Genomic DNA, 27659 nt, shown 5'->3' on the forward strand with positions numbered 1-27659 from the left:
TAGTCAATAAATGATAGCTTCTGTTTTGTTGTGCTTACCGTTTCAATCTCTCTCAATTAAAATTTTTTTAAAACTCCCTAAAAATAGTATACCAAGTCCTTTAGAGCATCCTAAGTTTAAAAGTACTTTGAATAGCATTTTGAGTAAAAATAATTATTGTACCAAAAAAAATGTAAGTACATCTGTTTAAGTAACGGATATTCTTGCTAAATATGGGGAAATACTTCATTAACTAATTAGATTTTCCACTGTTGGTATTATATTTTCATAGGTGCCTTATTTCTAATTAGTCTTCATATGGCCATGGTTCCTAAAGATTTTGCTTCCATTTTTTGGTACCCGTTTCTCCACCTACTTCTCTCCATTTAATAAGCAAATCATTAACAAAGTCTCAGTATTTATGACTAGATACAGGACACCTTCTGCATAGAGAAAAAATTTTCTTCTTCACCTAAGGAAGTTCAGATATCACTAAAACTTCATTTAATTTACTTTAACTTTCACCTAAGGAAGAACTGCCTCCAGGAGAAGAACAGAGATTTAATAATCTCACTAACTGCTTTAACAAATTATCACAGCTTATTTGGATAAAGGCTATACTTGAATGATGCTAGTTTAGAACCTTGCTACTCAAGTGTGTTTGTTAAGAGAAGCAGCATCAGCATTACCTCGTAGAAAGGCAATTTTAGGTCTCATCCCAGACCTATACAATCTAATCAGCATTTCAACAAGATCCTTTGGTGATCCATGTGTATGAATCATCTTAAAATTTAAGAAGCACTACTTTAAAGCAAAAAGAGATTGGGGGGTTGGGGGTGGGCGGAGAAGAAGTAATGCTGACCAGAATCAATGCAGAATTTTCAAAACACGTCCTCCTCCTCTATTACCTTCACAAGTACTACTATAGCCAGTACATACACAGTCCTTCACTCTTTGGAGGCTAAAAAGTAGCATAAGACAAATTGCCTAGCACACTTTTTCCCACCAACAGGAAAAAGAAAATGTTCAATTTAATACGTCTGGATCACTGAAAATTTTTTAAGTAAATTCCTAAGTAATGGGTTTTAACAGCTCACCCAGTCGGAGACACTGCCGCAGAATTCCTCCAGATGACATATTTTTTTCAGCTTCAATTTCAGTAAAGCCAAGAGAACTTGCAAATATAAGAACATCCACAAGGCTGATTAGTCTCTGCAAAAATGTCACAGAGGCTTCTATTGAAAGGCCTTGAGTAGGTTCAATATTCTCCAGTTCATGCTGTAAGGAATAAAGTTTGACATTTACATTTATGTTCTGATAAAAATCCAATTTTATGAGATACAGTCCACAGATCTCTAAATTTTACAAAAAGCCAGGCTTTCACAAATCTACTTCAACAGAGGGATTTCCTTATCATTTCATCTAAAAAAAAAGCATACATACAGGTGAAACACTGTCAGTCATATTCTTCACTAACTCATTCATCCCTAATAATTAAACATTCTTTTTAGTCCCTTCATTCCTGGAACAGATTCTAAGGTCCTTTCAAGTAATTATAAAAGGATTCTGTTGCTTTTGAATTACAGAACCTATGATGCATAGTAACAATCACATTCAAGTTTTAATCAATAAGAATGCATAAGTCATGTTTTCACACCAACTTTATATAGTAGTTAAGTCCTTACTGTAGCTGATGTAGCAGCTGAAAGCAATGGCAGTATACCCCCGCAAGCCATGACCATATTGTCCATCACTTGAGAGATGAGATGAATTGTGTTGTGTACAAAGATGACATTATCACTGCTATTCACGAAGTCCATTACTGTCTTTGTTGAATGGCTGTCCAAAGATAAATGATGTTTACTGATAAAGCTAAAAAAAGGAAATCACAGTTTGCCTACTTGAGGGGAGGGAGGATAAGAAGGTGCTTTTGCTTCATCTTGAAAGCTGAGGAAAGATAATGATGCGGCAGGCATTTTGGAGGAGGGTGTATACTTCCTTAGAAGATGTAGACCATTCCATATCAGCAGTTACTACACATGCCCTTTTTCAGTGCTGAAATGTTAACACTATTCATCTTACACTTAATATAAAAGTTGAACTAAATTATCCTTAACTAGGACCAAAATTAAGAAGTGGCAAAAACTAAGAGGTAAATGGTGCTAAATGTGCTATTAAAAACGATTTTTCTAATAACGTTTTCTTAGACAATGCCATGAAATGTCCTTAAACAGAATAAGAGTAGTATACAAATAACAATAAACACATTAGGCACTTTTAAAATCATAAATCATACAATGGAGGATAATCTGAAATACACAGACTCTTTATACTAAAAATACAATGGAAAATTAGATGTTTTACATAAATCCCAATTTTCTTTTTTTTACTATTTCTAGAAATAAACCCAGTCAGTAGACCTACATTCAGGCAAATTATATGCTATATTATATGCTGTAAAGTACACAGCAAATTTTTTAAAAGAAAAATTTTCAAGTTTTTATACTCTAAATATGGTACCTCATTTATATGAGAATAAACATTAATTCAATAAAACCCTACCACAGAAATAAGTTATAACCTACTTTTTAAGCAAATGACTGAAATTAATTGCAAAATGTCAACTATATAAATTTCTTTGAAAACAAACACTAAAATTTATATACATCTTCTATAATAAACATATGGACAAACCTTCTCCACATCTGTATGTCTGTTTCTATTGAAAATAATAGATCAGTGAGCAAACGCTGATGCACTTGAGACCATCTGAACTCTGGAATACGGAACATAGATCTGGAATTCCTCCTTTGTCCATTAACTGCATCTGGTGCTGTTCCCTGCCCTGGCTGCTCCTGTTGCCTTGACATCTAATAGAGAAAGTTAAAAAGAATAAAATCAGTTCAACTTCAAAGGTAGACATTAATAACTTAATAGCTTCTATGTAATTCATCTAACAAATACATTTTAAGATACTAAGGGACTAAATCAGAGAAAAATTATCAATGAGTAATAACATTAATACATTTAAAGCAAAGATGTAAAAAATGCGAAATCAGCACAACGCAGCAGTAACTGGCCAGGAACCATGTTAGTATTATCACCAGCGAATGCAACATTTTATAAAGGAATCAAGAAGCTTTTGGTTTTGAACACTGACATAAAAGAAAAGCCATAGCTGGATTATAAATTGTCTAGAATTAAGAAAAAACAATGCGCGTCCGGAGCCTGTGCTCTGCAACGGGAGAGGCCACAGCAGTAGGAGGCCCGCGTACCGCAAAAAAAAAAAAAAAAAAAAAAAAGAGTTGGAGGAGGAGAAGTAAGAGTTGATTAAAGTGGGAAATGACAACATGCACCCACAGTGATGTCATGAATCTCTCTGAGACACTGGTAAGGAAGAAAGCTGTGTCTCTGGATCGCACAAAGTCTCCTGTCTCTTAAAAAAGTAAACAGACCTCATGGAACAATTTTAAACCACATACTTTGTATCTAAAATCATACACTGGCAGGTGGTTTTGCAGGAAGGTAGTCCTAGATTCTGCTTAAAAACTAACGTCCTAACTATGACTGGGTCATCAAATAAAGGGTAAAAGTATTTCCAATGTTTGCTTTATAAGCTAAAAATACACTAACACTGAAACTTGAAAGTAGTAACTTTTGATGATACTGTGGTGAAAATAATAATAAAAGCTGCCATTTAACAAACTCATACTGAAAGCCAAACCCTGTGCTAAAGATAATAATCTTCACATTCACTCATTTATGTAATTGCAAATAGGTTATGAACCAATTCCAAAATAAAATAAAATAAAATCTAAGTCTATACACTTGTCCTATTTCAACTCAATGCAAATACACTTCAAGAAGATAATAAATATAATCACCTCAAGCACAGGCTGATGACGCTGAGATGCTTCCATGTTTGTAGTGGCCTTCAATTCCAATCTCTCAGTATCTGTAGCAACACTGGAAGCATCCAACTTAGCAATCCTCTGCTCAGAAGTAGTAGGAGACTCGAAGGTACTACTATTAGAATCACTATGTAGTTTGGTTTCTCCGGTGAGGTTAGTCTTCTCCCCTACCTCCAGCATCTGACCAACATCTGATTGAACAGTTGCTTGGGAAGCAGTAGTTCCTGGTGAGGTAGCTGAAGACCCTGATGCTGTCATAGTCAAGACTTCAGAATCTTTAGGATCTCGAGTTTCAGTGTCAGTTTGTTTCTTACCTACAGGTTGTTCCTCTTGAAATATTAACTTGTGGTCATTACTAAACATGTCCATTCTTTCATTGGCTTCAGAAGCAGCTGGAGACAAACTGTTATCTTGGAGCTCTGTAGGTAGACTGGCTTCCTCAGTAGGAATACTTTCTACCTTCAGTTCTACATAATCATCATCTTCTTCTTCCTCTACTACAGACTTATCCAATAATTCTGGCACCTCTGAAGCATCCTCTTCTGAAGGAGAACTTATGGAAGCAGTTACTTCATTGACAGTCATTATATCTTTGCCAGTTGTTTTAAAAGAATCAGAGGAAACAGTCACAGCTTCTATTATGTCAGAAGATCCTTCTAAACTCTCTGCATTAGTTGTTTCATTTTTCAGTGTTGCTTCTAAAGGGACTTCATCCAGTAACTCCTGATTTTCTTGCACAGTTGTCCTTTCTTCATTAGATGTATTGTGAGTTTGCAGTTCAACAATGGATGCAGATTCTACTGAACTTGTCTTCCCAATGCTTGACTTTTCATCACTAGTTCTGGTGATATGAGAAGAAGGAGGAGAATCCTTTGTATCTGATTGCTGGGATCCTACTGAAACATTAACATCCCTGCTAATGCCAGAGACTGCTTGAATTGGACTTGAAGAACACTGCCCTATTTCTTCATCAACTTTTCCCTGGTGTTCCCTAAATATATTGGCAAGGTTTTCTTTATGTATTTCAAAAGTGACCTACATGAAAAACATACAAGCAGTCAAAACATGCAAAAAAAAGAAAGAACAGAGCATACAGAACATAAAAATATTTAATTTTTCAAATATATGGTTTATATAATGCAGTAAGACAGTTTTCCTATAATATCTTTATTTACAGAATGATAAACAAAAGGTAAGTCAATCACAAAAATCTAAACAGTCAAAAACTTATAGCTAATCTTAATGCTAACAGGTAGCATGGCATCAAACAATAACAAGAATATAGTTATTTAACCTATTCTTAAAGACATATAATGTAGGAAAAGAGTACATTATATTCTACTGACTTCTATAACTTGTACCAGGATCTAAGTATGTACCATTGGGAAGTGCTTTGTGCACTACGTAATATATTGTTTCAAATGCAATGAAAACCCATCTCCCCATGATTTATTCTCAGCAGAGATAAAAAATATCAATTATGTTCACTTCATATATGATGCAAATCACACACTTAGATATTATATATATTATAGCAGCTCTCTATATATTTATTAAGCTACTAAAACTTTCTCTTACTTACTAAGCTAAAGAATATAAATTCTTTTAGCAATGAAATGAAAAGATCCAACTCTTTCCCTAAGGTCAACCATAATTTTCAAAGTTGAACTGATCACAAATGGTCTGAAAGTTCCAGTTCATCCATCCACACAACCATTCATTCCACTTGTATGCTGTATGTAAGAGATTACTATGTATTCAGCACTGTGAACATCCTCATATCATGCTTATTAGACTTTTACCCAAATAAATGGAAAACTTTTACGGTTAAAGTATGAAAGACAGTGCTGTGATTTTCAATGTCAAAAGGTTTATGAATTTCTTATCTCATCAAGCATCATTATCTTATAGCCACCATTATGTGACTGCTGCTAGTGAATTTCAATGGCAACACCTCTCAAAAAAATAAAAGTATAATACATGCAGAAGGTATAAGCATAATTATCGTTTATCAATGCTGGAATTGTTTGTTTATGTAACCTATATTATTATAACATATATAGTAAATTGAACCTTTTAGTCAACAAACCTTTATTGAGCCCTAGTATAGGAGGATGGTAGATGATAACAAAAAAAGAAAAGATGATTTTTCATGCCCAAAGATTCACAGGCCTTTTTGAATCACAGATGTGTATCCACGTGGATGCAAGGCAAACAAAATTATAAATAATGCACAATGTACACAGTTCCTTCCATAGCTATTAACTAGCCTTTGCTCATTACATATGCAGTACATTCTTGCCATAATGTGGTATAGCTAAAGATAAGAATGTTTAGGAAATAAACATTTTCCTAATTTTAAATATGTGGGGAACTTTTTTGAATATTTCAAAATGAAATGCATGTATGCAACACTAAAGAGTAAAATGGCACAATGACATTAACAAAATATCAATTTCTTTTACACCCAGAAGGCTGATATCTTCTTTGAACGATGTTCTTTATTTTAATTGACCAATTCCTCATTTATTCATTCAAGAAAACTTTACTGAACATCTACAGTATGCCAGACACTGTGTGATGAAAAACAAAATGTTCCTACCTTCATGGTGCTTATACCCTAATGGAGTAGATGAAAAATAAACATGTAAATATATAAGATAATGTCAAGTAATAGTAAGAGGTTTGAAGAAAAAAAGGAGATAGAGAATAACTGAAGATGACAGTCTAGATGGGAGGGTATGTTTTACTAGGGTAACTGGGAAAGGTCTCTGGAGATGTTATGTTTGAACAGAGACAAGAATAAAGTGAGAGAGCAAGTTACATGAATATCATGTAATGAAAAGACTTTCAGGCCGAAGGAAGAACAAATGCAAAGGCCCTGGAGCCAAAATAAGCTCCGTACGTTTGAGAAACAATAAGAACCCAGCACACAGAGACTGTAGGTGATAAAGTCAAAGATGCAGCCATTGGCTAGATCATGATTAGAGAGCAGTACAGACTATGTTAAAGACTGAATTTTATTCTGATACACATGTAATGTATAATACAACAGTCTTATAGAATGAGTTTAGTTTTGAATAATCATTGGGTTTGATTTTATTCAAATTAAGGATTTTTAAAATTTTTATTATAAAATGTATTAATAAACATGAATATATACAATCTATAGGTACAGGTTAAAGAGTAATTTTTTAATCCCATGTTACCCACATCAAGAAACAGAACACTATTACTACCTCACAATTCCCCTATGTGCCCATCCCCAACTGTGCTCCCAATCTCCCCACCCCTATCAAGAGGAAATCAGTATCCTGGCATTTCTATTAACTGTTTTCTACTTGTTTTTTTAATAGTTTTACTACCTAAAAACTAAGAAGCTAAGTATACCATAAACCCAGCTAGTTTTGTAAAAGAAAGGCCAATATTGCCACAACAAAGAAAGGCTCCAAGGAGAAGACAAGCTACACAGAATCTGTGTATTGGAGCCGGCTCCAGCTTCTCTAAGAGGATATATAAGGCTATTTTGGGGAAGTCTATAGGCAAGGTCATTAGGAAACACTGGGAAATATACAGGATAAGAGAATCTATGAGGCCTAGTGGGGGCCAGGTAGTGGGTATTTGGCATAAGTAAGGTCCAAGAAGAAAACTATTTTATATTGTATTGTCCAATTCTAAGCTCACTATTCTACTCTCAGAAGGAGAACAAAGCAGACCACATTTTTGAGGGGTGAAGTGAGAATCTTCAGGTGATCCAGGCAGCAGGACTAGAGAGAACAGGAACTAATCAACACATGGTGAAGACAAGTAGTCATGAGAACATGAGCCCATCTCATGTGGGTAATTTGTCCTCAGGCTTTAAAAAGATGTTACAAAGGCATCTGGCATTTTAATAATAATAGCTCCCCCTATATCTGTATCTTAAGTCAAACTATTCCAGTTTTGATGGACAGTCATATGTCTGCTACACAGCTGCCATTCTGGGACCTCCCTTCACTACAGTCTTGGAGATCCCCTTCATCTTTCTCCTGTTTCCTATATCCCATATCTTCCTCTTTGTTTTATTCTCTCCTTTTGATGCGGTATATCCTCCAGTCTGCTTGAAATTTTTGAGACCTAAAAGTAAATTTATTCTACCTTCATACTTAAAAGTCAGATAAAATTGTAGGTCGGAAAACATTTACCTCCAGAATATGAAAGGTATTTCTTCACTGCCTTCTTACTTCTGTGCTTACTGTTGGGAAGTGTGAGATCTTTCTGATTCCTGATACTTCATACGACTTATTTTGTTCTTTTTCGTGAAATTTTATAAAGTCCTCTCTTGTTCCTAGTGCTTTGAAATTCCACAATGATTCTTGCAACCGGTCTATTCTGATCCACTGTGCTAAATATACCCACTGGGCCCTTCCAGTCTAGTAACAAATATCCGTTGGTTCTGGGAAATTTTCTTGAATACTTTACACCTTCTTCCCCGCTTTTACCCCTGTTCTCCCTTTCCGGGATTTCTATTTTTTGAGATTGCACTGATTGGTCCTCTAATTTTCTTACCATTTCTCTATTTTTCATCCCTTTGTCTTTTGGTTCTACTACCTGGGAGAGCTCCTCATCTAACTCTTAAACACGTTTTTCATCTCTCTTATGTGATTCTATACTAGTCACTTGACTTCTCTGCTGCTCATATTTTTCCTCTCTAAAATGGGTAGTACAAGGGTAAATACAGATCTAGAAGATTTCATATTTTAAATTTTCCCTGGTGCAAAAAGGGAAAGAAAACTCCCTGTCTCCTCTTTTAGCATTTCCTTTAGAAAACCTCAAGTTGGAAATACTTTCTCTGGTAACTGGAGACGTATGTAAATCTTTTTAAAAGATAATAAGCCTCTTTCTAGTTTAGCATCCCTAGGATATCTTTCCTGGGGGCACTGGAGACATTCTTTCAAACATGAACATCAAGAATGATGGTGCCCTGTCTCCTGTCTCAGTGAGAGTTTCAGCTTATGTGCTTGGCTCCAAGATATAACCTCTGAACATCCGAAAAACTACTCAGAATAATTCTGGATGATCACAGACATGTGGAAATAAGACTGAATCAATTACATTTAAATAATGAAAGATGAGGACTTCCCTGGTGGCGCAGTGGTTAAGAATCTGCCTGCCAATGCAGGGGACATGGGTTCGAGCCCTGGTCCGGGTAGATCCCACATGCCACAGAGCAACTAAGTCCGTGCGCCACAACTACTGAGCCCACGTGCCACAGCTACTGAGGCCCACATGCCCTAGAGCCTGGGCTCCACAACAAGAGAAGCCACCACAATGAGAAGCCCAAGCAGCACAACAAAGAGTAGCCCCTGCTCGCTGCAACTAAAGAAAGCCCGTGCACAGCAATGAAGACCCAACGCAGCAAAAAATAAAATAAATAAGTAAATTTATAAATAATAATAATAATGAAAGATGAAACAGGGGCATTAAGTGAAAAGAATCACAAATGTTTTAACAATGTAAGTGTATTCTGAGCCAACATCACAAAGTACAAAGTGATAGAAACAGACAGAATCATTGCAAATGTCTGGAAAAACACATAAGTAAAAATCAACAAAGTTTGAAGCAGCAGAATGCGAATAAAAAATTAAAACTTTTAGTGATTGAAATTAAAAATAAATCCAAATAAACTGAGACATTGGATAATTAGTAGAGTAAGGATAAGTTTTCATCCTATGACAAGACCAAGTGATACTCCTAATGTGAGGGGGGACTGCCACCTCCCTAGTTCAACTAATATAACTATCACAAAAGAAAGTTGTCAGCAAAAACACTGCAATCCATTTCAAAACCAAGTATGCTCCTATACTAAAGAGCACTGTTTTGAAGAATGAATAAAACAGACTTGAAACTGAAGAGTTAGAACCTACATTACTGCCACTATAAAACTTATCCAGGATGTTAAAACAGTACAGTAAAATTTCAAAATCCTATGACTATACCTGCCCAATGTATTTTTATGATGAATGTCAATCATCATCCTAAAATGGTGTACAACAGGGATTTAATGGACATTTCCAAAGCTTACATCTAAATACTACTATATATATTTTTTTTTTCTTATTAGGTAATAGGATACAAACTTAACAGAAAAAAATGTGAAAATGGTAAGAGTCCTAAAAAAATTCATTCACACTTTTATGTTAATGTTTTTATTAAGGTTACTAACGTAGTGGTATCATAGAACAAAAGTTTTATAACACCTTACTGTAGCAATAGCATATAGTCAATTATATAGAACTGATCTTTCTTGCGGATCATAAACAATCTGAGGAACTCCTCTTGGATTTTCATGTCCCCTTCAGGGCCAACAGAAGATACATATTTTTGCTATCACAAACTCTCTCTTAAAGATTTGTTTCCATGATGCTCTTACTAGTATTCACTTAAGTTACAACTTCCATGACTGTCATCATAGTTAGTCTTTCAACCATTTGATAAGAGACCATTCATTCTAAAGGTGAAATATAGGTACGTGTAATATATTTCTTTCTCAATTCTAACTACATTCATAACCAGCAGACAAACTTTCAACTGTCCATTGGAAAAGATAGGTTAAAAGGTAGTATTTAACATTAGTTTTTCAAGCACAAGAAGATGGTTTCTATAATACATATTTCAATTCAAAGCAATGTACAGTTTCATAAAGTACATTCTTAATGTGCCACAAGGAATATATTTCCTTTTGTGTAAACAGATTTGCAGTCAAATCTGTACCAAAATAGTGCTTTGTCTTTCCTAAGCAAACCAACTCTTTCCTTTGTAAATATGAATATTAGAAGTGCTTTCACATTTTTGAAGCTGATTTTTAAATCTCCTTTTAATTTACTCCAATAGTCGAAAAGCTAAATGGCAACTGAGTAATTATCACTGTTGTTATTTTTTTGATACCGTTCTCCTAAAGGTATTTGTGACTGATAATTCCTAATTACCAGATACTGTTCTAAATTATTCAGCTAAAAGACTAGTTATTAATGTTCACAATCACTAGATAGCTAATCTATAGCTGTTTCTAATGTTTGGAAAGTACTTCTATAAACTACTAAAGATACTCATAAGCTAATAACTATAACATTTCTTCAGCCATTACTTTCAACTTAATTGACATTCAAATTTACTGATTAGGAGATAAAAGATGAATGCAATATATCAAGAGATTAACATTATTAATCCATGTATTAAAAAATTTAACCTGTAAAATTTAGACTTTTAAATGTTAGCAAGGTTTAGGAACTGGCTTTCTTTTTGGAAGTAAATATATCTCTTTCATTGTATGTTATTTTCCTTTGGAAATACCAGCTGTATATGATATGCTAACTTCTAATTCTTAGGTTACCAAGTTTTCCACAGTTGATAAATAAGATATATTTTTCTTTGAAAATAGCTGAGGGACTTTCCTGGTGGTGCAAGTGGATGGGACTCCGCGCTCCCAATGCAGGGGGCCCGGGTTCAATCCCTGGTCAGAGAACTAGATCCCACATGCATGCTGCAACTAAGAGTTCGCATGCCACAACTAAGGAGCCCACCTGCCACAACTAAGAGCTGGTGCAACCAAATAAACAAATATTAAAAAAAATAAAAATAAAAATTGCTGAATCTTCCCATATGGGAATATCAATAAGCATAGCTCAAAATGATCACCACCACACAACAGGAGATATTTTACAGAGACTCTGTTGCAACAGCTTACAACAATAATGGTATAAAAGATATAACAGTTAAAATCAAATTATAAATATTTATAAGCTTACACATATTTACTGATCTATTTTATGCAAAGTACCCTGGTTACAAATCTAAATGTTCTGGTCAAACCTAAGCACTTAAATGCTACCCTAATACAACCTGACTGGAGGGATATGAAGCATATAGCCTAGGTTATCCTAAGAAAACTGCCTAAAATAATTAGTTATGAAGACAACATTATACATTCGATAACAAAGGACAAAGAGAAACAATCCCGTGAGGAAAACAAGTCACATATGTAATAAGCGCTATACACTCATCATGTAATAAGCTCAAAAACATTTTTTGAATAAGTAGTATACTTTGCATTCAGAACACATTACCCCAAAATATGGCACATTGGCACACTATTTTAAGATGAAGGAATTTGAGAAACAGTAGGTATAGAAAAGACTCTCTGACCTTTTCATCCTCCCCGAAGCAAATCATAGAAACACCAGGTTCTACAAGGTCTCTCTCATCTCCCCCTTCTCCTTGAAGCTTCTTATGTGAGAGGTGCCTATAGCCCAGAGGAAAAGAGCACCCTTATCTCAAAGACAGAAGTACGCCGAGAGGAATCGGAATAAACAGGCCTTGATGATTTTCCCCCAGTTTACTACTCTTAGTTCATACCCTTTGTCCTTCCACGCTTTTCCACGACTTTCCACCCTTCATCAAACCTAGTACAAGAACGCTCAGGCTTAACTGTTTCTTTGGGTCTTCACTTCCTTATGAAGACTCCCATTTCACGTAAAACATATTAAATAAATGCACATGCTTTTCTCCTAATAATCTCTCTTTGTTAGTTTAATTTTCATGTCCTGCCAGGGACCTTAAGACAGGAAAAGGAAAAGGAAAAGTTTTTCTCCTCTACAATTCACATGATTTTTTTTCATTTATTTATTTATTTATTTTTGGCTGCGTTGGGTCTTCGTTGCTGTGTGTGGGCTTTCTCTAGTTGCAGTGAGCGGGGACTACTCTTTGTCAACGCAGTGTGCTGACTTCTCCTTGTGGTGGCTTCTCCTGCTGCAGAGCACAGGCTCTAGACACACAGGCCCACTAGTTGTGGCACACAGGCTCAGTAGTTGTGGCTCGCAGGCTCTAGAGCTGCAGGCTCGGTAGTTGTGGTGCATGGGCTTAGTTGCTCTGCGGCAGGTGGGATCTTCCCAGACCAGGGCTCGAACCCGTGTCTCCTGCATTGGCAGGTGGATTCTTAACCACTGCGCCACCAGGAAAGCCCTACAATTCACATGATTTAAATATAAAACAGTATATAGTGTAAAAGTCTCCCTCCCACCACTGGTCCTCACCTGTACAATTCCCCAACAATCAGGTAATCAGTTATTAATTTCTTATGTATCATTCCAGAGTATTTTTGTGCATATACATACAAATACAAATTCTCACTTTCCCACTTTTTTAACTCACTAATATCCACTATACACACTGTTCCACAGTTTCTTTTGTCACTTAATATATCTTAGTGAACTATCTCAGGATAGTTTTAATTTACAGTCCCTTACGAAGTGTCTTTTCATAAATCTAAAGTACTTTTTACTTAGTTTTCTATGGGTTGTTTGATCATGGTTTTCATTCATTTTTCTATTCGTTTGTCTTTTCGTATCTATTTCTAGGAGCACTTTATATATTAGGAATGTTATCTTTGCTCTGGTCCTAAACAGTTTTCCCAAATTTGTCATTTGCCTTTTGACTTTTGCTTATGGTATTGTTTGGTTTTTGGTCACAAAGGATTTTATATGTTTTAATATAGTAAAAAAAATAGTCTTTTTTTTTCTCTTTAATGGTTCTAGATTCTAAATTATACTTGGAAAATTCTTACACACTCCAAGGTTACAGAAGAATTATCTGTGTTTTCTTCAAGTACTTTTGTTTCTCCCTCCACCCCCATCACAGCCCATTTCATTGATCCATAGGTTAAATTTCTTCGTACTCCAACTTTTTTTTCCCCCTAGATGAATCTTCTATTATCCCAACAATATTTATGGACTACTTCAAGTTTTCCCTTTATAATGTACTAAAGTCTTATATGGAACTTTGTATATTTCTGGACTTTCTCTTCTACTCCCCTGGTCAGCCTATCTCTTCAGGTGTCAATACTACATTTTTTAAATTACTGACATTTGGTAATGTATTTTAGTATTCAGTAGAGTTAGTCCCCCTCACTGTTCTTTACAGAGTCTTCCTGGATGTTTTTACTTGTTTATTTTGTCTTACATTTCCTTAATAATTAGTTTACTCTGTTTTTTCTCCACCAAAAGAAAAAATGATTAATTAGTATTTTCCTGGGATTTCATTAACTTTATAAAATAACCTAAAGAAATGTTAATTTATTATAACTTTATGATGTTGAGTCTTCCTATTCTAGGAAGTATGTTTTTCCATTTGTTCATGCCTTTTGTGTGCCCTTTGGGAATGTTTTAAAGACCTTTTCAAGTAATTGAAAGTGTAATTTAGAGATATATACAAGATACTACTGGCAGTATACAGAAATTACTTAATTGTACCTAGAAATAAATGGAAGTACCAAGAAGATGCTGACATTTAAGTTTGGTCTTCATTAATGATTACTCATATGGAGGAAACAAAAGGATTAAGAGCAAGGGGAGATGCCATGCAGAAGGAATTTAAGAAGGTATGTGTAAGAATGGATGGTGAAAGAACATGGTTCATTTAAGACACTGAAGTTATTTGGTAAAGCAGTAACATTAAAGCATTTCTAGGAGTGACGAGCAATAAAAATAGTGTAAGCAGTGTCAATGGCAAGGAGGTAACAGACTACTAAAGGCTTTGGGAACCATGAGAAGGAATCAAAATTTTATCATACAGGTAAGGGCAAGCTTTATTTATTCACTGCTTAAAAGGCAACGCAGCCAAATAAATAAATAAAAATTCTTTTTAGAAGGCAACTCTGTGATTTAACACAGACAAATTACAAAGTTATTTTCTAATGAATTTGACTTGTAAATCCTACTATTCCACTTATATGTAGCTTAAAATAAACCCACTACAAAAAAAAATAATGAAAAACAAAAAATGGGACATACCTATATACAAACTGCCAAGGAAGGGAAAAAAACAAATGTAAAAGTAATACAATTGTATTTTTGTTTACATTGACAAACACTCTCTCCGGAACCAAATTTTAGTAAGGTTGCTCTGAATCCTCGTCTCACCTGGGCCCTCTGTCCTCGTCAGACCTACAGCTCTGAGTTTCAGCAAGAATCCTAGGTCAGTTTAGAGAGAATCCCCCATCCTCAATATCTGTTCACACTGACATCTGATCAGTTCCTCATTCCCCACCATCTCCCAGGTGATATCTAATCAGCCTGGCCTGTCTTCAGCAAGAATCCTGTTGAAGTCCGGTTAACCAGAATCTCCCCCATCCCACATGTTTCCTCTTATTAAATTTCCATCTACTGAAGCCCTTCCCCCCATTCCTACCTTGTTCCGTGGCTATAAAATCCCCATTTCTCCTTGCTGTATTCAGAATTAAGCCAATCTCTACACTCAGGTCTTTTTTTCCCCTCTTACAAGAGTTCCTGAATAAAATCTAATTTTACTAATTTAACTATTGTCTGACTCTGGTTCTCTTCAACTACATTTTAAATTAATTTCAATGTATTTTTTAAAAATTACCTCCACTAATTTTTCTGAACAGAGTTTTAGAGAAATCCAGAATATGAAAAGCAAATTAATTCACTCAATTATTTCTTCCTAGAATTTTAAGTGGTCTGATATTCAGATGTTACATCAAAGTTGCAACTTTTGGTCTCAAGCTCACCCCTTTTAGTAAGCAATGCTAGTAAATATAAAAACAAACTTTACTCTTTCATAAAATGATTTTTGAATGAGACTTCTTTATTAACACCAAGTGAGGATGCAATTTAAAGAAAGCCTTCCAACCAACTTAGTATTCTCTTAATCTCTATAAATCATACTAACACATGGAAACATTCTAGAATTAATTTAAAAGAAATTTACTTAAAGAAATATTCTTCCCTCCAACTTCTTTAAAGTATGAAAACTTCCATCTAATCAATAATTGTTCCCTATTCCACAACATGCCTAAAAATATACACGTAATAAATACTAAGTTAAGCTCATTTTGATGGGCAATACCAGATATGTTTTTAAATACTTGCACAACAGCTGAGATACACAGAATGCTTAGTGTACACTATTTTAAGCATCTGGCGTATATTGAGACAATCTTCAGAGCAACCCTAAAAAGACAGGTAGCATAACCCTCATTTTATATACATGAAGATAGGAAGCACAGCGACATAAAATAGTATCACACAGCTACTAACTTACTAATCTTTTCGTTTTTACAAAGATTAATCTTGACCAATTTTATTTTCTTAAGAACAATCCAGACAGGTACTCTTGTGCAAAGCTAGAATATAAATTCATACACAAGTTTTTAGATAGCAACTTAGCAATACCTACTAAAACTTTTAAAAACATGTGCAGACTCCTAATCGAACCTTAGGAATTTATCCTACAAAATAAGAGACAGTTATACAGGCGCAGGCTCATCACTGCTCAAAAACAAGGGAAAATTAAACTATAGTGCATATGCAATACACTATAATACAACTCAACAGATTTTTAAAATATCACCTCCACCAATTTTTCCTATAAAATTTTGGAGAATGCCAGAATATGAAAAGTAAACTTGAATCATTTATTCAATCATTCCTTCCTAGAACTACATGTGGTCTGATAGCATTCAGACATTACATCAAAGCTGCAGCTTTTGTTCTTAACTTTACTTCTCCCATAATATTATGCAATATACATATACCTAATAATATGCAGCCATTAAATTCATGTAAGAAGTGTATCATTAATTGAAAGAGTACTGTAAAATAACATAAGTATTATAGTTTTATAAGAAAATAATTATATGTGTGTGTATATTTATATACAGAAGACTGTAAAGTCTTGCACCAAAATATTAAGTCATGCACAGGTGATTGGATAAGAGGTGATTTCTGGATTTTGTGCGTATACATTTGCAGTAGGTTCCACATTTCCTACAATGAGCACATATAATTGTACAAATAAAAAAACAATAAATACTATTTGTTTAAAAAGTTTGAAGCCAACGAATACTTTAGCAATTAAGTATAAAATACTGACAATCCATGAAATATGAAAATTTTATAACTCTTGAAATTTCTTACAAGAATACGTAGCTTTTAATTTTATTACATAGACACCATAAACTCACACATATAAATACATGCATGTTTATATTTGCCAGTTTATACCTTGTGATTTTTAAAAATACTTTTAAGAAACCACTTAGCGAATTCTAACAAAACTGATTTCCACATGCTTTTTGCCCAACCTAAACTGTACTTTCTTCTTATACAAAATGACTGACATTTATGTTTAAGCCATTTCATCAGACTGTTAACAGCAAATAAATCTAAAGATAATTTAAATAATCCAAGATAACTAAATACTTTACCCCAAATTTATCATCTGGGGAGAAAAATCTAAGTCATATCATATCTTTAAGTCAAGTGAAAAAAACTTTTACTTGTTGATTATTTTAAGTCATAGATTGATTCTACCTTGGCAATATAGGCCGCCTAGACAAAACACAGTTTTAGTTTTATTGTTTAGAAAAAAATGTTTTTGGACAGTTCTTACAATTCAGAACATATTAAATGCCTTAATCTAAATTTCAATTAAAGAGTAGAAGCATTTTAGCGTACCAAGTGAAAACAGTATTATTTAATTACTCAAGATAATGTTCAATTTGAAGCATTAAAAAAAGGTAAAGAAAAAGAGGAATAATAAAAATCTAGAAAACACACAAAGTACAGTTACACTAGAAGAGCCCATTACTGCTTATAAAACCTAGTTCAGCTGTTGGAGGAGAGGGATACAGTGACAAACAGCTTCCCTGCTACAAAGGTGGCAGGATATCTATCAAACTGGACAATAAAATTGCAATTGAGTTTCTTTGGCTTTTTATAGCAGCTACATGTATCCTGATGTAACTCTGCAAAAGCTATCCAATTCTGCAATGTTAGTTTTTTACACACCAGTTCTTTATGAAGAACCATGTTATAAATCTGTGATACTAAGATTTTAAATGACTGCAAACAGGAAAAAATATACATTATTTCAGTATTATATGCGTTGAAATATTTGTAAACCTTTAGAATTAATATCTTCAGAGAAAAAAATTTGGTTCCAATCATTTCAACAGAACTTTTATCAGCATGCTACAAATTGTTCACCTACTTACTCAATCACTTCAGCTCCATCCTAAACTTTATTAAATATTGATTTGAAGAGCTTTCGAGTATAAGTTTTCCATTTTACTTTAAAAACAGATATCAAGATATTAAAATTCAAAAAAAATTAACATAGTTACATTCAAATTAATTACTTTATATAAACTTCATTAAAGAGAAAAAAGCTTTTTAATCAATGAAGAAAATTCATAAAAGAGAAATAAAACTGAAAGACATTTATGAAACATTAAAATTAAAGGTGAAAATCACAAGAAGCAACTTGTAACTTTAAGTTTTTCTTTTCCCCCTCATAAAGTAAAGCTTCAGCACTTATTCTTTAAAGTATACTTTAACAGCAAAAAGGGACAGGTGTAGTTTTACTCAGACAAAATACTCTACATGAACTTAATCACTGTTTACTCCATTTTATAACTGTAATCCTAAAACTTGAGGCAAAGACTGGTTCTTGGCTCAAAGTAGGCAAAAGAAGTCTCTCCGTAAAGTACTATTTTCCTTGCAAAGGTTTTAAGATCTGTTTAAAGCCCTAAGTCACTGGAGTAAAGAAAAATATGAACTAATTTTATATATATATAAATTCACACAGAAAACTTAAAGCCTGTTTTGGGTTTCTTGTGTATAAATTTGAGTCTAAAAAATACTGATTTCAGATACTTCATAAGAAAAGTAGTTTATATTTCTTCCTTTAACATTTTCTGTGCCTTAAAATATGCTCCCAGAAAGAAAAAATACATTTTCCTTTATGATAAAAAATGTATTAAGGGGTCATAACTGGGGTCCATATTTAATTTACATAGACTTCTTCTATCTTCATTATGCTTTCTAAAGAGTATATTATTATTAGCATCTTAGTGTGAAAGTGGGAAGGGGATAATTTTATAAAAGTTAGTCAAAATAATTCCCTGTACAATCTGAGGGGCCCTCAAAATTTAGAGTACATAAGAAGGACTTATTTTAAAATGCAGATTTCTAGGAACATACCACGAGATTCAGATTAGGATTCTGAGGTGGGGTCCAAGAAACTAGAAGATGTGCATCCCAAGTTCCTCTGATGAGATGATCCCTAAAACATACTGTGTGTGATTCTGACATAGACTCAGATAGACACAGGCATAGATTCTGACATAAGTAATTTAAAGACAGCTGCTACGGCTATTTCCTGGGTCGTGGATAAGAGAAGACTGAGGCACTAAGGCACACACAGGGTGGCATGGCGCCACATGACAGTGGAACCAAATAGCCCCAAACAATGATGGCGTAGTCCTTCCTCCTCCTTCCTGAAACAAATATTTAACATGCAACTGCCAAGCACTCAGCACTATGCCCCGTTACGGGAGATATGACGAAGTATAAAACCCTTCATCCCTGCTGAGAGCTTACAATTAACAGCCACTTTTGACCAAGAATATAATATGAGAGTTATTACAGGATCATACTTGCTTAAATAAATACTAGTCTACATTTCCTATATGACACATTACTGCTCTTCTTCATGTACTTTACACACCCCCAAGCAAACCAAACAATTCCACATGCTTTTCCCTCAGGGAAATCATCTATGCACCTCTGCTTATGCCAATTCCTCCACCAGTGATTCTCATCACCCCAGTCTCTACGTACCCAAATCCTATTTATTACCCTTCAAGGTTGTAGTCAAATGACATCCATTCTACAAACCTCTCAAAGGCCCTCTCCTTTCACTGTGAATCTCTCTTCTAGGACATTCCTTCCTGCCCTGTCTTTCAGTACATGTATTATCTCCCGTATTAGAAAGTAACTTCTTTCAGGATAAGATCTGTTCCGGATTCATCTTTCTATCTTTCGTAGTAAACCTGAAGGTACTCAACTAGAAGAAGACAGGAAAAACAAAAGGGAGGAGTGTTAAGAACAAAAAGAGGAAACATAAAGGTAGAAAGGGGAAGAAAAGAGGTGGGCCACTGGAGTAAGACCTAGACACAGAGTGACTGAAAACGAGTAAGAGAGCCCATGGAGGGTCTGACCAACAGACAGGGGAGAGGGGGGAAGGGAGCAGAGACAAAACAAATATAAACAGAGAAAAAGAAGAGGTTGGGGAGGGGTGGGGAGAGAGAAGATAGGGGGTACAGAAAGGGTGGAGGAACACTGGAGGGAAAAACAAAGAAAGAGAAGGAGAGGGATGGGAAAGAAGGAGTTGGTGGTTAAAAGAAGAAACAGAGAAATAAGCAAAGAGGGAGCAAGCTAGCTAGGCAGTGATAGAGGGTAGCACAGACTGCACCAGGTATCCACAGTCAGTGCCAATGCAGGGGGTTGGGTGGTGATTCGTTGGATATTGGGAAGAGGAAGAAAGTAGGGGGAAGAGAGGGAGTGAGGAAGTGGGGGGAAAGAGGCTAGGGGAGAAGGAGAGAGAGGAGAGAGAAGGGGGGTATTAAAACCTTTGCCTTTGAGCACCTGAATTATTCATAGCAGTGAAAATGAATGAAGCAATGCTACATGTAACAATAAGAAAGAATCTTAGAGACAAAAGGTTTGATGAGAAAAAATAAGTAACAAAGAGCTCACACAGTACGACATCCCGTTCATAAAATACAGAAACAGGTAAAATGAGAGATTATATTATTTAGGAATACATTCTTTTAACTTTTTCAAGAAGGGAATAATAAACACTAATTCAAAATGATAATTAGATTTGGGTTGAGGAGGGTAGTTATTAGAAAGGGAGAACTTTTTTTAAGCTGGGTAGTCACACAGTTTCCTTTATAACACTTCATAGCATATATGCCATGCAAATTATTTTGGATGTAATTAATTCTTCATTTTAAAAGCTGTATTTATACCAAACATGAAGTGACTAGGGCCTTAACTAGTATGCTGGCAGTAAGAATGAGAACAAAAGAATTAACAGGAGGAATGACAGAACTATAACAAAGGAAAATAGTCGTTTAATTCTATTTCCTGTGATTTCACTCATTAACTCCTAACTTCAGATATACACATATATTACCACATTTACCATTTTTAGATTAGACATCGATGGTTAAGAAAAGTTTAGCAACTTCCCTGAGTTTACACAACTAAAAATGACTATAAATCAGAATTCAAACCCAGGACTATCCTGTCTCCAAAGCCCATGTTCTCTTCATGACTTACACAAATAGACTGGTGACTGGATATAATATTTAGCCATAAATGCTCAATAGCTCAAAGGTGCCTGAGATTTCTCCAAGTCTGACTCTTTTGTTTTGTGGACGAGACTAGGCTATTGGACCTAAATAGCCTATCATTTCAGTTCTCAAGCATTTTAGTCTCAGGATCCAAAGTACTGGTACCTCCCGAAAATCTTTACTTATATGGGGTATGTCTATTACTAGCTACCATATTAGAAATTAAAACTACGAAATTCTACAAATATTAATTCATTTCAAAAAAGCAATAAACCCAGTATATGTTAATATAAATAAGATATTTTTTGAAAAATGACTTTTTCAAAACAATAATAATAATGAGAAGAACGCTATTATTTCATATTTTTGCAAATCTCTTTCAATTCTGGTTTAATAGAAGATGGCTACATTCTAATATATGTTTTTGTATTCAATCTGTTGTATTATATAGTTTTGGTTGCAGTACATGAAAAAAATCCATCCTCTAACTAGATACGTAGCTGGAAAAGGAGGCCCTCACCACTCCCTGAAATGGTCTCCTGGGCTCCCAAGGTCTTCAGGCTGTACTTCAAGAATTACTGCTCTAAAGGTTACATTCCTTTCGCCATTCTTCCTAAGGACACGACAAACTGGAGTGTACACAAAAGTGCTGAATTAACATAGAATATGTAGAAATTTTTTTAAATCTAATTTATATGGGCACTTCCCTAACTGAGAATTCTCCCAGATATACCTGAAGTCCAATCCAAATTATGTGAAACCAAAACTCAACCGTTTTTCTCATTATCTCTTGTAAAGGGAAAAAATAATACCAGCAGAAAATCAGTTCAGACTGCAGTAGCCCACTACAACCGAAACCAGAATAGCTGGGCATCAGCACAAACTAAAGTAAGTTAGACAAAAGGTGGCAAAGCATTTCTGTGAAGTGCCAAATAGTAAATATTTTAGGCTTGGGAGCCAAAGAGTCTCTGTCACAAATACTCAAAGCTTTTAACATGAAAGCAGTCTTAGAAAATACATAAATAAATACAGGTGGCTGTATTTCAATAAAAATTTATTTACAGAAACAGGCCAGGCCAGATTTGGCCCTCAGGCCATGCTTGGCTGAACCCTGCCTTAGGGGGTCAGCTTAAAACTGGTCAGCTTAAAAATGCAGTGACTAAAACAAAGCCATTTTAGAAAATCACATCTTTGCCTTATTTAGCACTGGATTATTCTCAAACATAAATCTGTAGAGTAGTATCTTCCAATCTAAGATATCTTTGTAAATCCTTATGATAATAACGCACCTTCCTCTCACTGAAGAAGGAGGAAGAAGAATGAATAACTCTTACGTACTTACAAATAGCTAAAAGTTATTCAAACACCCAAAAACATATATTTAGGAAATGACAATATATTCCAATAGAATGGCAAAATATTCCAGAGTAATAGCTATGACAGTCAATAAAACATTTAAAGATATACCAAATTTATCAATTCTGTTCTTTATCCTTCTAGTCAATTTATAATTAATATTTATTTGTTAACTATATTCCTTCTGTGTACATATAGAAAGAGTTCTTAAACAAGATATAAAAACCATAAACCATAATAGAAACTAATAAATTTTACTACATTAATTATTTGAAATGTAAAATTTCCTCAGAAGACACAAACATAAAACTCCAAACATAAACAGACAAGCAACAAATTGACAGAAGACATTCATAAACAATATAGGTAGCAAAGGATTAAGACCAAGAATACATGAAGAACTCCCACAAAACAACAAAAAAATGAAAATTAGTATTATGGAAACACAGCATTTAAAATTCATCAAATTTGCAAAATTTTTTAAGCTCTAGCCATAACAAGTGATAAGGTGATATGAAGCCATGAGAATTTATACATTGCTGGCAAGAATGTAAACTGATATACCACTTTGGAAAAGGAATTGCATTACCTTGTAATGTTTAACATCTGCACCCTACAAATCATCAATTCCACTTCTAGGAACATATATAGAGAGAAACTTCCCAATATATACAAAACGCATCAAAAATGCTCATCAACTGGTAAGCAGATAAAGTCATACCATGGAATACATACAATTGAGAAAATTGACCAACTACATTGGTCAATATGGATGAATCTCAAACAATGATAAGTAAAAACAGAAAGTTGCAGGAAAATGCATTTAATACAATACCATTCATATTAAGTATACACATGAAAAATAAAATTCTTTAGTGTGTTGTCTGTGTGTCTGTGTGTTTCTATAGTTAAAACATAAATAAGACATAGAAATAATGAAAACACCAAATTCAGGTGAGTGGAAGAAGAGAGAGGGGTTGAAAATGGTAGACAAAGCAATTGGGATAGGGAACCCAATTCCATAAACACTGGTAGGTACATTATTCCTTATACTTTTTTGTATGTCTCGGACATTTCATTAATATTTTTAAACAAAAGCTATACATAAATAACTAACACTGGCTTAAGTTTAAAAAAAGAGAAAGATTAGTGATTCTTCTAAACCAGTTCTTTAACTGACTGCGACATGAGCAAAGGCAAAATTAGCCAGAGCTTTTTCTGTTTAGTCAACCACCTTATACTACTAAAATAACTTCTCATCTTTGAATATTGTGCGCCACCTTGTGTTCAAAAAGCTTCAAAATACTACAAATTTCAGAGAACCATATCTTGAAAATGGCTACTTGAAAATATAAATTCCTTCATGCTGTGTTATAAGGTTTCACTTTATCAACTTAAGCACGCATGAAAATGACATTTGGAACAAAACTATTTTGATAGAGAAGAAGTTGGAAATATTTTATATTTCTTTTTAGTTATTCCCTTTTTTAGTTGTTCACTTCACTGCATTTCCAGAGAATAATCTGCCTTTTTTCCGTGATTTTAAGTATATAAAATTTTGTTTTTTCCTTGATTTTAAGTATATAAAATTTTGTTGAAGAATAAAACTCAAAATTACAGACATTTAAAATGCTAAAATACACTTTCATTTTAAAAAACTTACCTTTGAATGTGTGATTGATAAAGTGTCTACCCACACACGCCAGCCACCCCACTCATATTTGATTGCATGGTAAAGTAGGATTCGGAATATGGCATATACCATTTCTGTTATCTTTTGCTCATCTGAATTCTTAGGATTAAAATAGCAGAGAGAAAGCATCCACTCTTGCCACACAGAACACTGTAGCAAGCTCCTGAAAATTGTAAGAGGACTTGGAATTACTTAAAAAAATAAATCACCTGAAAGAATTCTAAAAATGTAAAAGTTTAAAACAAAATAAACAAAACAACCACCTTTATTATGCATCGAAAACAAACAGTGTGGTATTGAAAGCTCAATTAACTGTGTACATTACTTGTATACCTTAATGAAAAAAGCATATAGAAAATTCATTTCATGTATTTAAAGCAATTTTTCTTAGAAAAAATGGGATTATTCAAAGCTAGACTTGAATATTGCAAATAAATGCTTTCTGATCCTGCTTACCTTCTATTTTCTCTGCTGTTATTAAAAAGTTTAATCATGTCAGAAAGAAAGGCTCTGCGAACTTCCATGCTCTCTGGGCACTGGGGAGAATTTCGAAGTAGGGTTGCAATTACTTTTAGTATCTCTGTAAGACAATTCATAAACTAGTAAAAAACAAAACATTACAAAAAATTCATAATGTAATATCATCAGTATATTTTAATTTCTTTCATTTCCCTGACATAAATGTCTACTGAAAACATCCTCTTCTGTGTTATAAAAAAAAAAATCACCTGCAGCCAAGACTGACAATACATAGAAAACATCCATAAACAAGAAAGGGATTTTTAAATTTTGTCATTAGAATGTGTAAAGCTAAATTTTAAAAGGTTATAATAAATGAAATTAAATTGTAAACAATTAAATGATGGTAAAATTGCAGACACCTCTCCCTTATCTCTGCCAGTTAGTAAAACTGACCTTAAAAATATCTGTATATAATCAAAATCTCAGAAAAAAGAGAATAAATTCTCAGCTTCTTCAACAAAATCTATACTATGCACATACTCTTTCCTTTATCATTGTGAATTTTAAAAGCTATCAAGATTTCCTTCCATAATTCTAAATCTAAAATTAGATACAAAAATATCAAAAGGAAATTAAAACTTATTTAACACCCCGAACAAATAAAACTGCTACCGTAATGGTCTTAAATATAATGCTGTATAAATTTCTAGTACTAACTTTAAGAAAAGAAATTCTTTTAATACTGAGATACGGAACTTTAAAGAAACAAAACCAGCTATAACCCTGAATTTAAAATTCAATAATATGTCAAAGTTTTACCCAATTAAAAATTGAGGATTTCTAAACCAGCACTTTGCCAAGGTTTTTGGTGATTCTGAAGCAACAAGTTCAAAATATCAGATATGAAGGTACTTTTACCATAAATTTAATGATATTTTAGGAGCAATTTCTGAACTCTTCAAATGACAAATTCAAATTTTCTCTACCTGCACAATGATTACAATGATGATAATCATAATAATGATAATGACGATAATAGCCACTAATTTTGAGGATATACTATTGTGAGACAAAATATTTAAGAAAACACAGGTATTAATACATTTAATCCTTATACAATGATAGGTTGATACTATTATTATCCCCATTTTAGAGACAAGAAAACTAAGGAACACCTAAATTAATTAATTTACCCCAAAATTACATAACTATTAAGACATGTAGACAAGATTGAAAAGCTAGACGTCCTATGTTTTTAAACACATTACACTGCCTATCTTTTCTGCCAGTATATTACATAGATAATATATTTTAAAATTCTTACTTCAGTAAGTCATTTTTCCATAGCTACATAAAATACATTTTATATTATATATATAAAATCAAGGTATTTTTGGGACTTCCCTGGTGGTCCAGCAGTTAAGACTCTGCACTGCCAATGCAGGGGGCCTGGGTTCGATCCCTGATCAGGGAACTAGATCCTGCATGCCACAACTAAAAGATGTTGCATGCCGCAACTAAAGATGCCACATGCCAACTAAAACATTCCACACGCCGCAATGAAGATTCCGTGTGCCGCAACTAAGACTCGGTTGCCGCCAAATAAATAAATAAATATTTTAAAAATAATAAAATAAAGGTATTTTCCTTTTTTACTCTCTAAAATAATGACACCACATCTCCCTAAAGGCTGAGAAAAATTAACCATGTGACATGTGTTTTTAAAATTAGTACTGAAATAGAGTACCACAAACATGACCATAACTCACCACACAAAAAGTAATTAAATTTTGAAACTCTACAGTTATTTTAATATCAATAATCTTAAAAAGATGAGAAATGTACACATTTTATAAGTGTTTAAGAACTCTAAATATCAAAAGAAAAGACTGGTAACCAAGACTAAGTGCATAAACAATAAAGAAGATGGAAATTTTTCAATTCCAAACTTGGTATTCTTAACTTGACAGTAATTTAAGATGAAAGCTACCTCCATGGTCCATGTAACTTAGCCTGACATCACTAAATAGTGCAATCAAAACTTTACCAAAAATCTGAACATACATTAAAAACCCAAGATCTTATGCATATAATTCTTCAAAACCTCTATATAAACATTTCCACATAACCTAAAGCCAATGTGAAGTTATATTCAACATCAAACACAAATAAAACTAGTATTATATTAATGCCTATAATGAAATATTATTTGAACAATGTGTTTTCAACAATACCAACTTCAGGTTCTTCAGTGATTTTCCTTTTTAGTAGCAAAATCTACTTATAACAGTATAAAAAGGAAGGCAGTGGGAGAAATGGGAGAAGGTGCTCAAAGAGTACAAACTTCCAGTTATAAGGTGAATAAGCTCTGTGTATGTAATGTATAACCTGGAGACCACAGTTAACTATACCATATTATGTATCTGAAAGTTGCTAAGGGAGTCGATCTTAAAAGTTTTCACTACACGTAACACACAAAAAATAACTGTGTGAAGTGATGGATGTGTTAACTAACCTTACTGTGGTAATCACTTCACAACATATACATATATCAAGTTATCAGATTGTACATCTTAAAAGTACACAATGTTCTATGTCAATTATATTACAATAAAGGTGGAAAAACAAAAAGCAAATATCAAAAAAATAAATAGAAGTATGTTAAATACATACGAGGATTTTGTATCTTAACTGAAGAATCAGGATCTGGATGCTGTTTATGTATCACCTGAGTACAAATCTGTTCTATAAGAATCTACAGAAATGAAACAATAGATTGTATTAGCATAATCACTGTATTACCATCACTATTTATGAACTTTAAGTACAACACTAAACAACATTAAGTATACAGTCCAGTACTGTCATGCTAAATATCTCTTGCATTACATGGAATAAATAATTTCAACATTGTAACTCTACTTTTACTTGATTATAAAATGAGACATCGGGACTTCCCTGGTGGCACAGTGCTTAAGAATCTGCCTGCCAATGCAGGGGACATGGGTTCAAGCCCTGGGCCGGGAAGATCCCACATGCTGAGGTGCAACTAAGCCCATGC

General features: G+C 33.9%; 1 protein-coding gene across 2 annotated transcripts in view; it reads right to left on the reverse strand.

Annotated features, from left to right (window-relative positions):
- Window positions 1–27659, reverse strand: part of LRBA (LPS responsive beige-like anchor protein) — a 733083-nt gene that overhangs the window by 559153 nt on the left and 146271 nt on the right. For both annotated transcript variants that reach the window (XM_060012133.1, XM_060012132.1), the window contains exons 20-26: window positions 27272–27353; window positions 24593–24716; window positions 24107–24299; window positions 3864–4925; window positions 2674–2849; window positions 1665–1818; window positions 1077–1257 (exon numbers count right to left, since the gene is read on the reverse strand). In XM_060012133.1, coding sequence (XP_059868116.1) covers window positions 1077–1257; window positions 1665–1818; window positions 2674–2849; window positions 3864–4925; window positions 24107–24299; window positions 24593–24716; window positions 27272–27353 — 1972 coding nt within the window. The remainder of the gene's footprint in view (window positions 1–1076; window positions 1258–1664; window positions 1819–2673; window positions 2850–3863; window positions 4926–24106; window positions 24300–24592; window positions 24717–27271; window positions 27354–27659) is intronic.

This window comes from Delphinus delphis, chromosome 5 (assembly GCF_949987515.2).
Source record: "Delphinus delphis chromosome 5, mDelDel1.2, whole genome shotgun sequence".
NCBI lineage: Eukaryota > Metazoa > Chordata > Mammalia > Artiodactyla > Delphinidae > Delphinus > Delphinus delphis.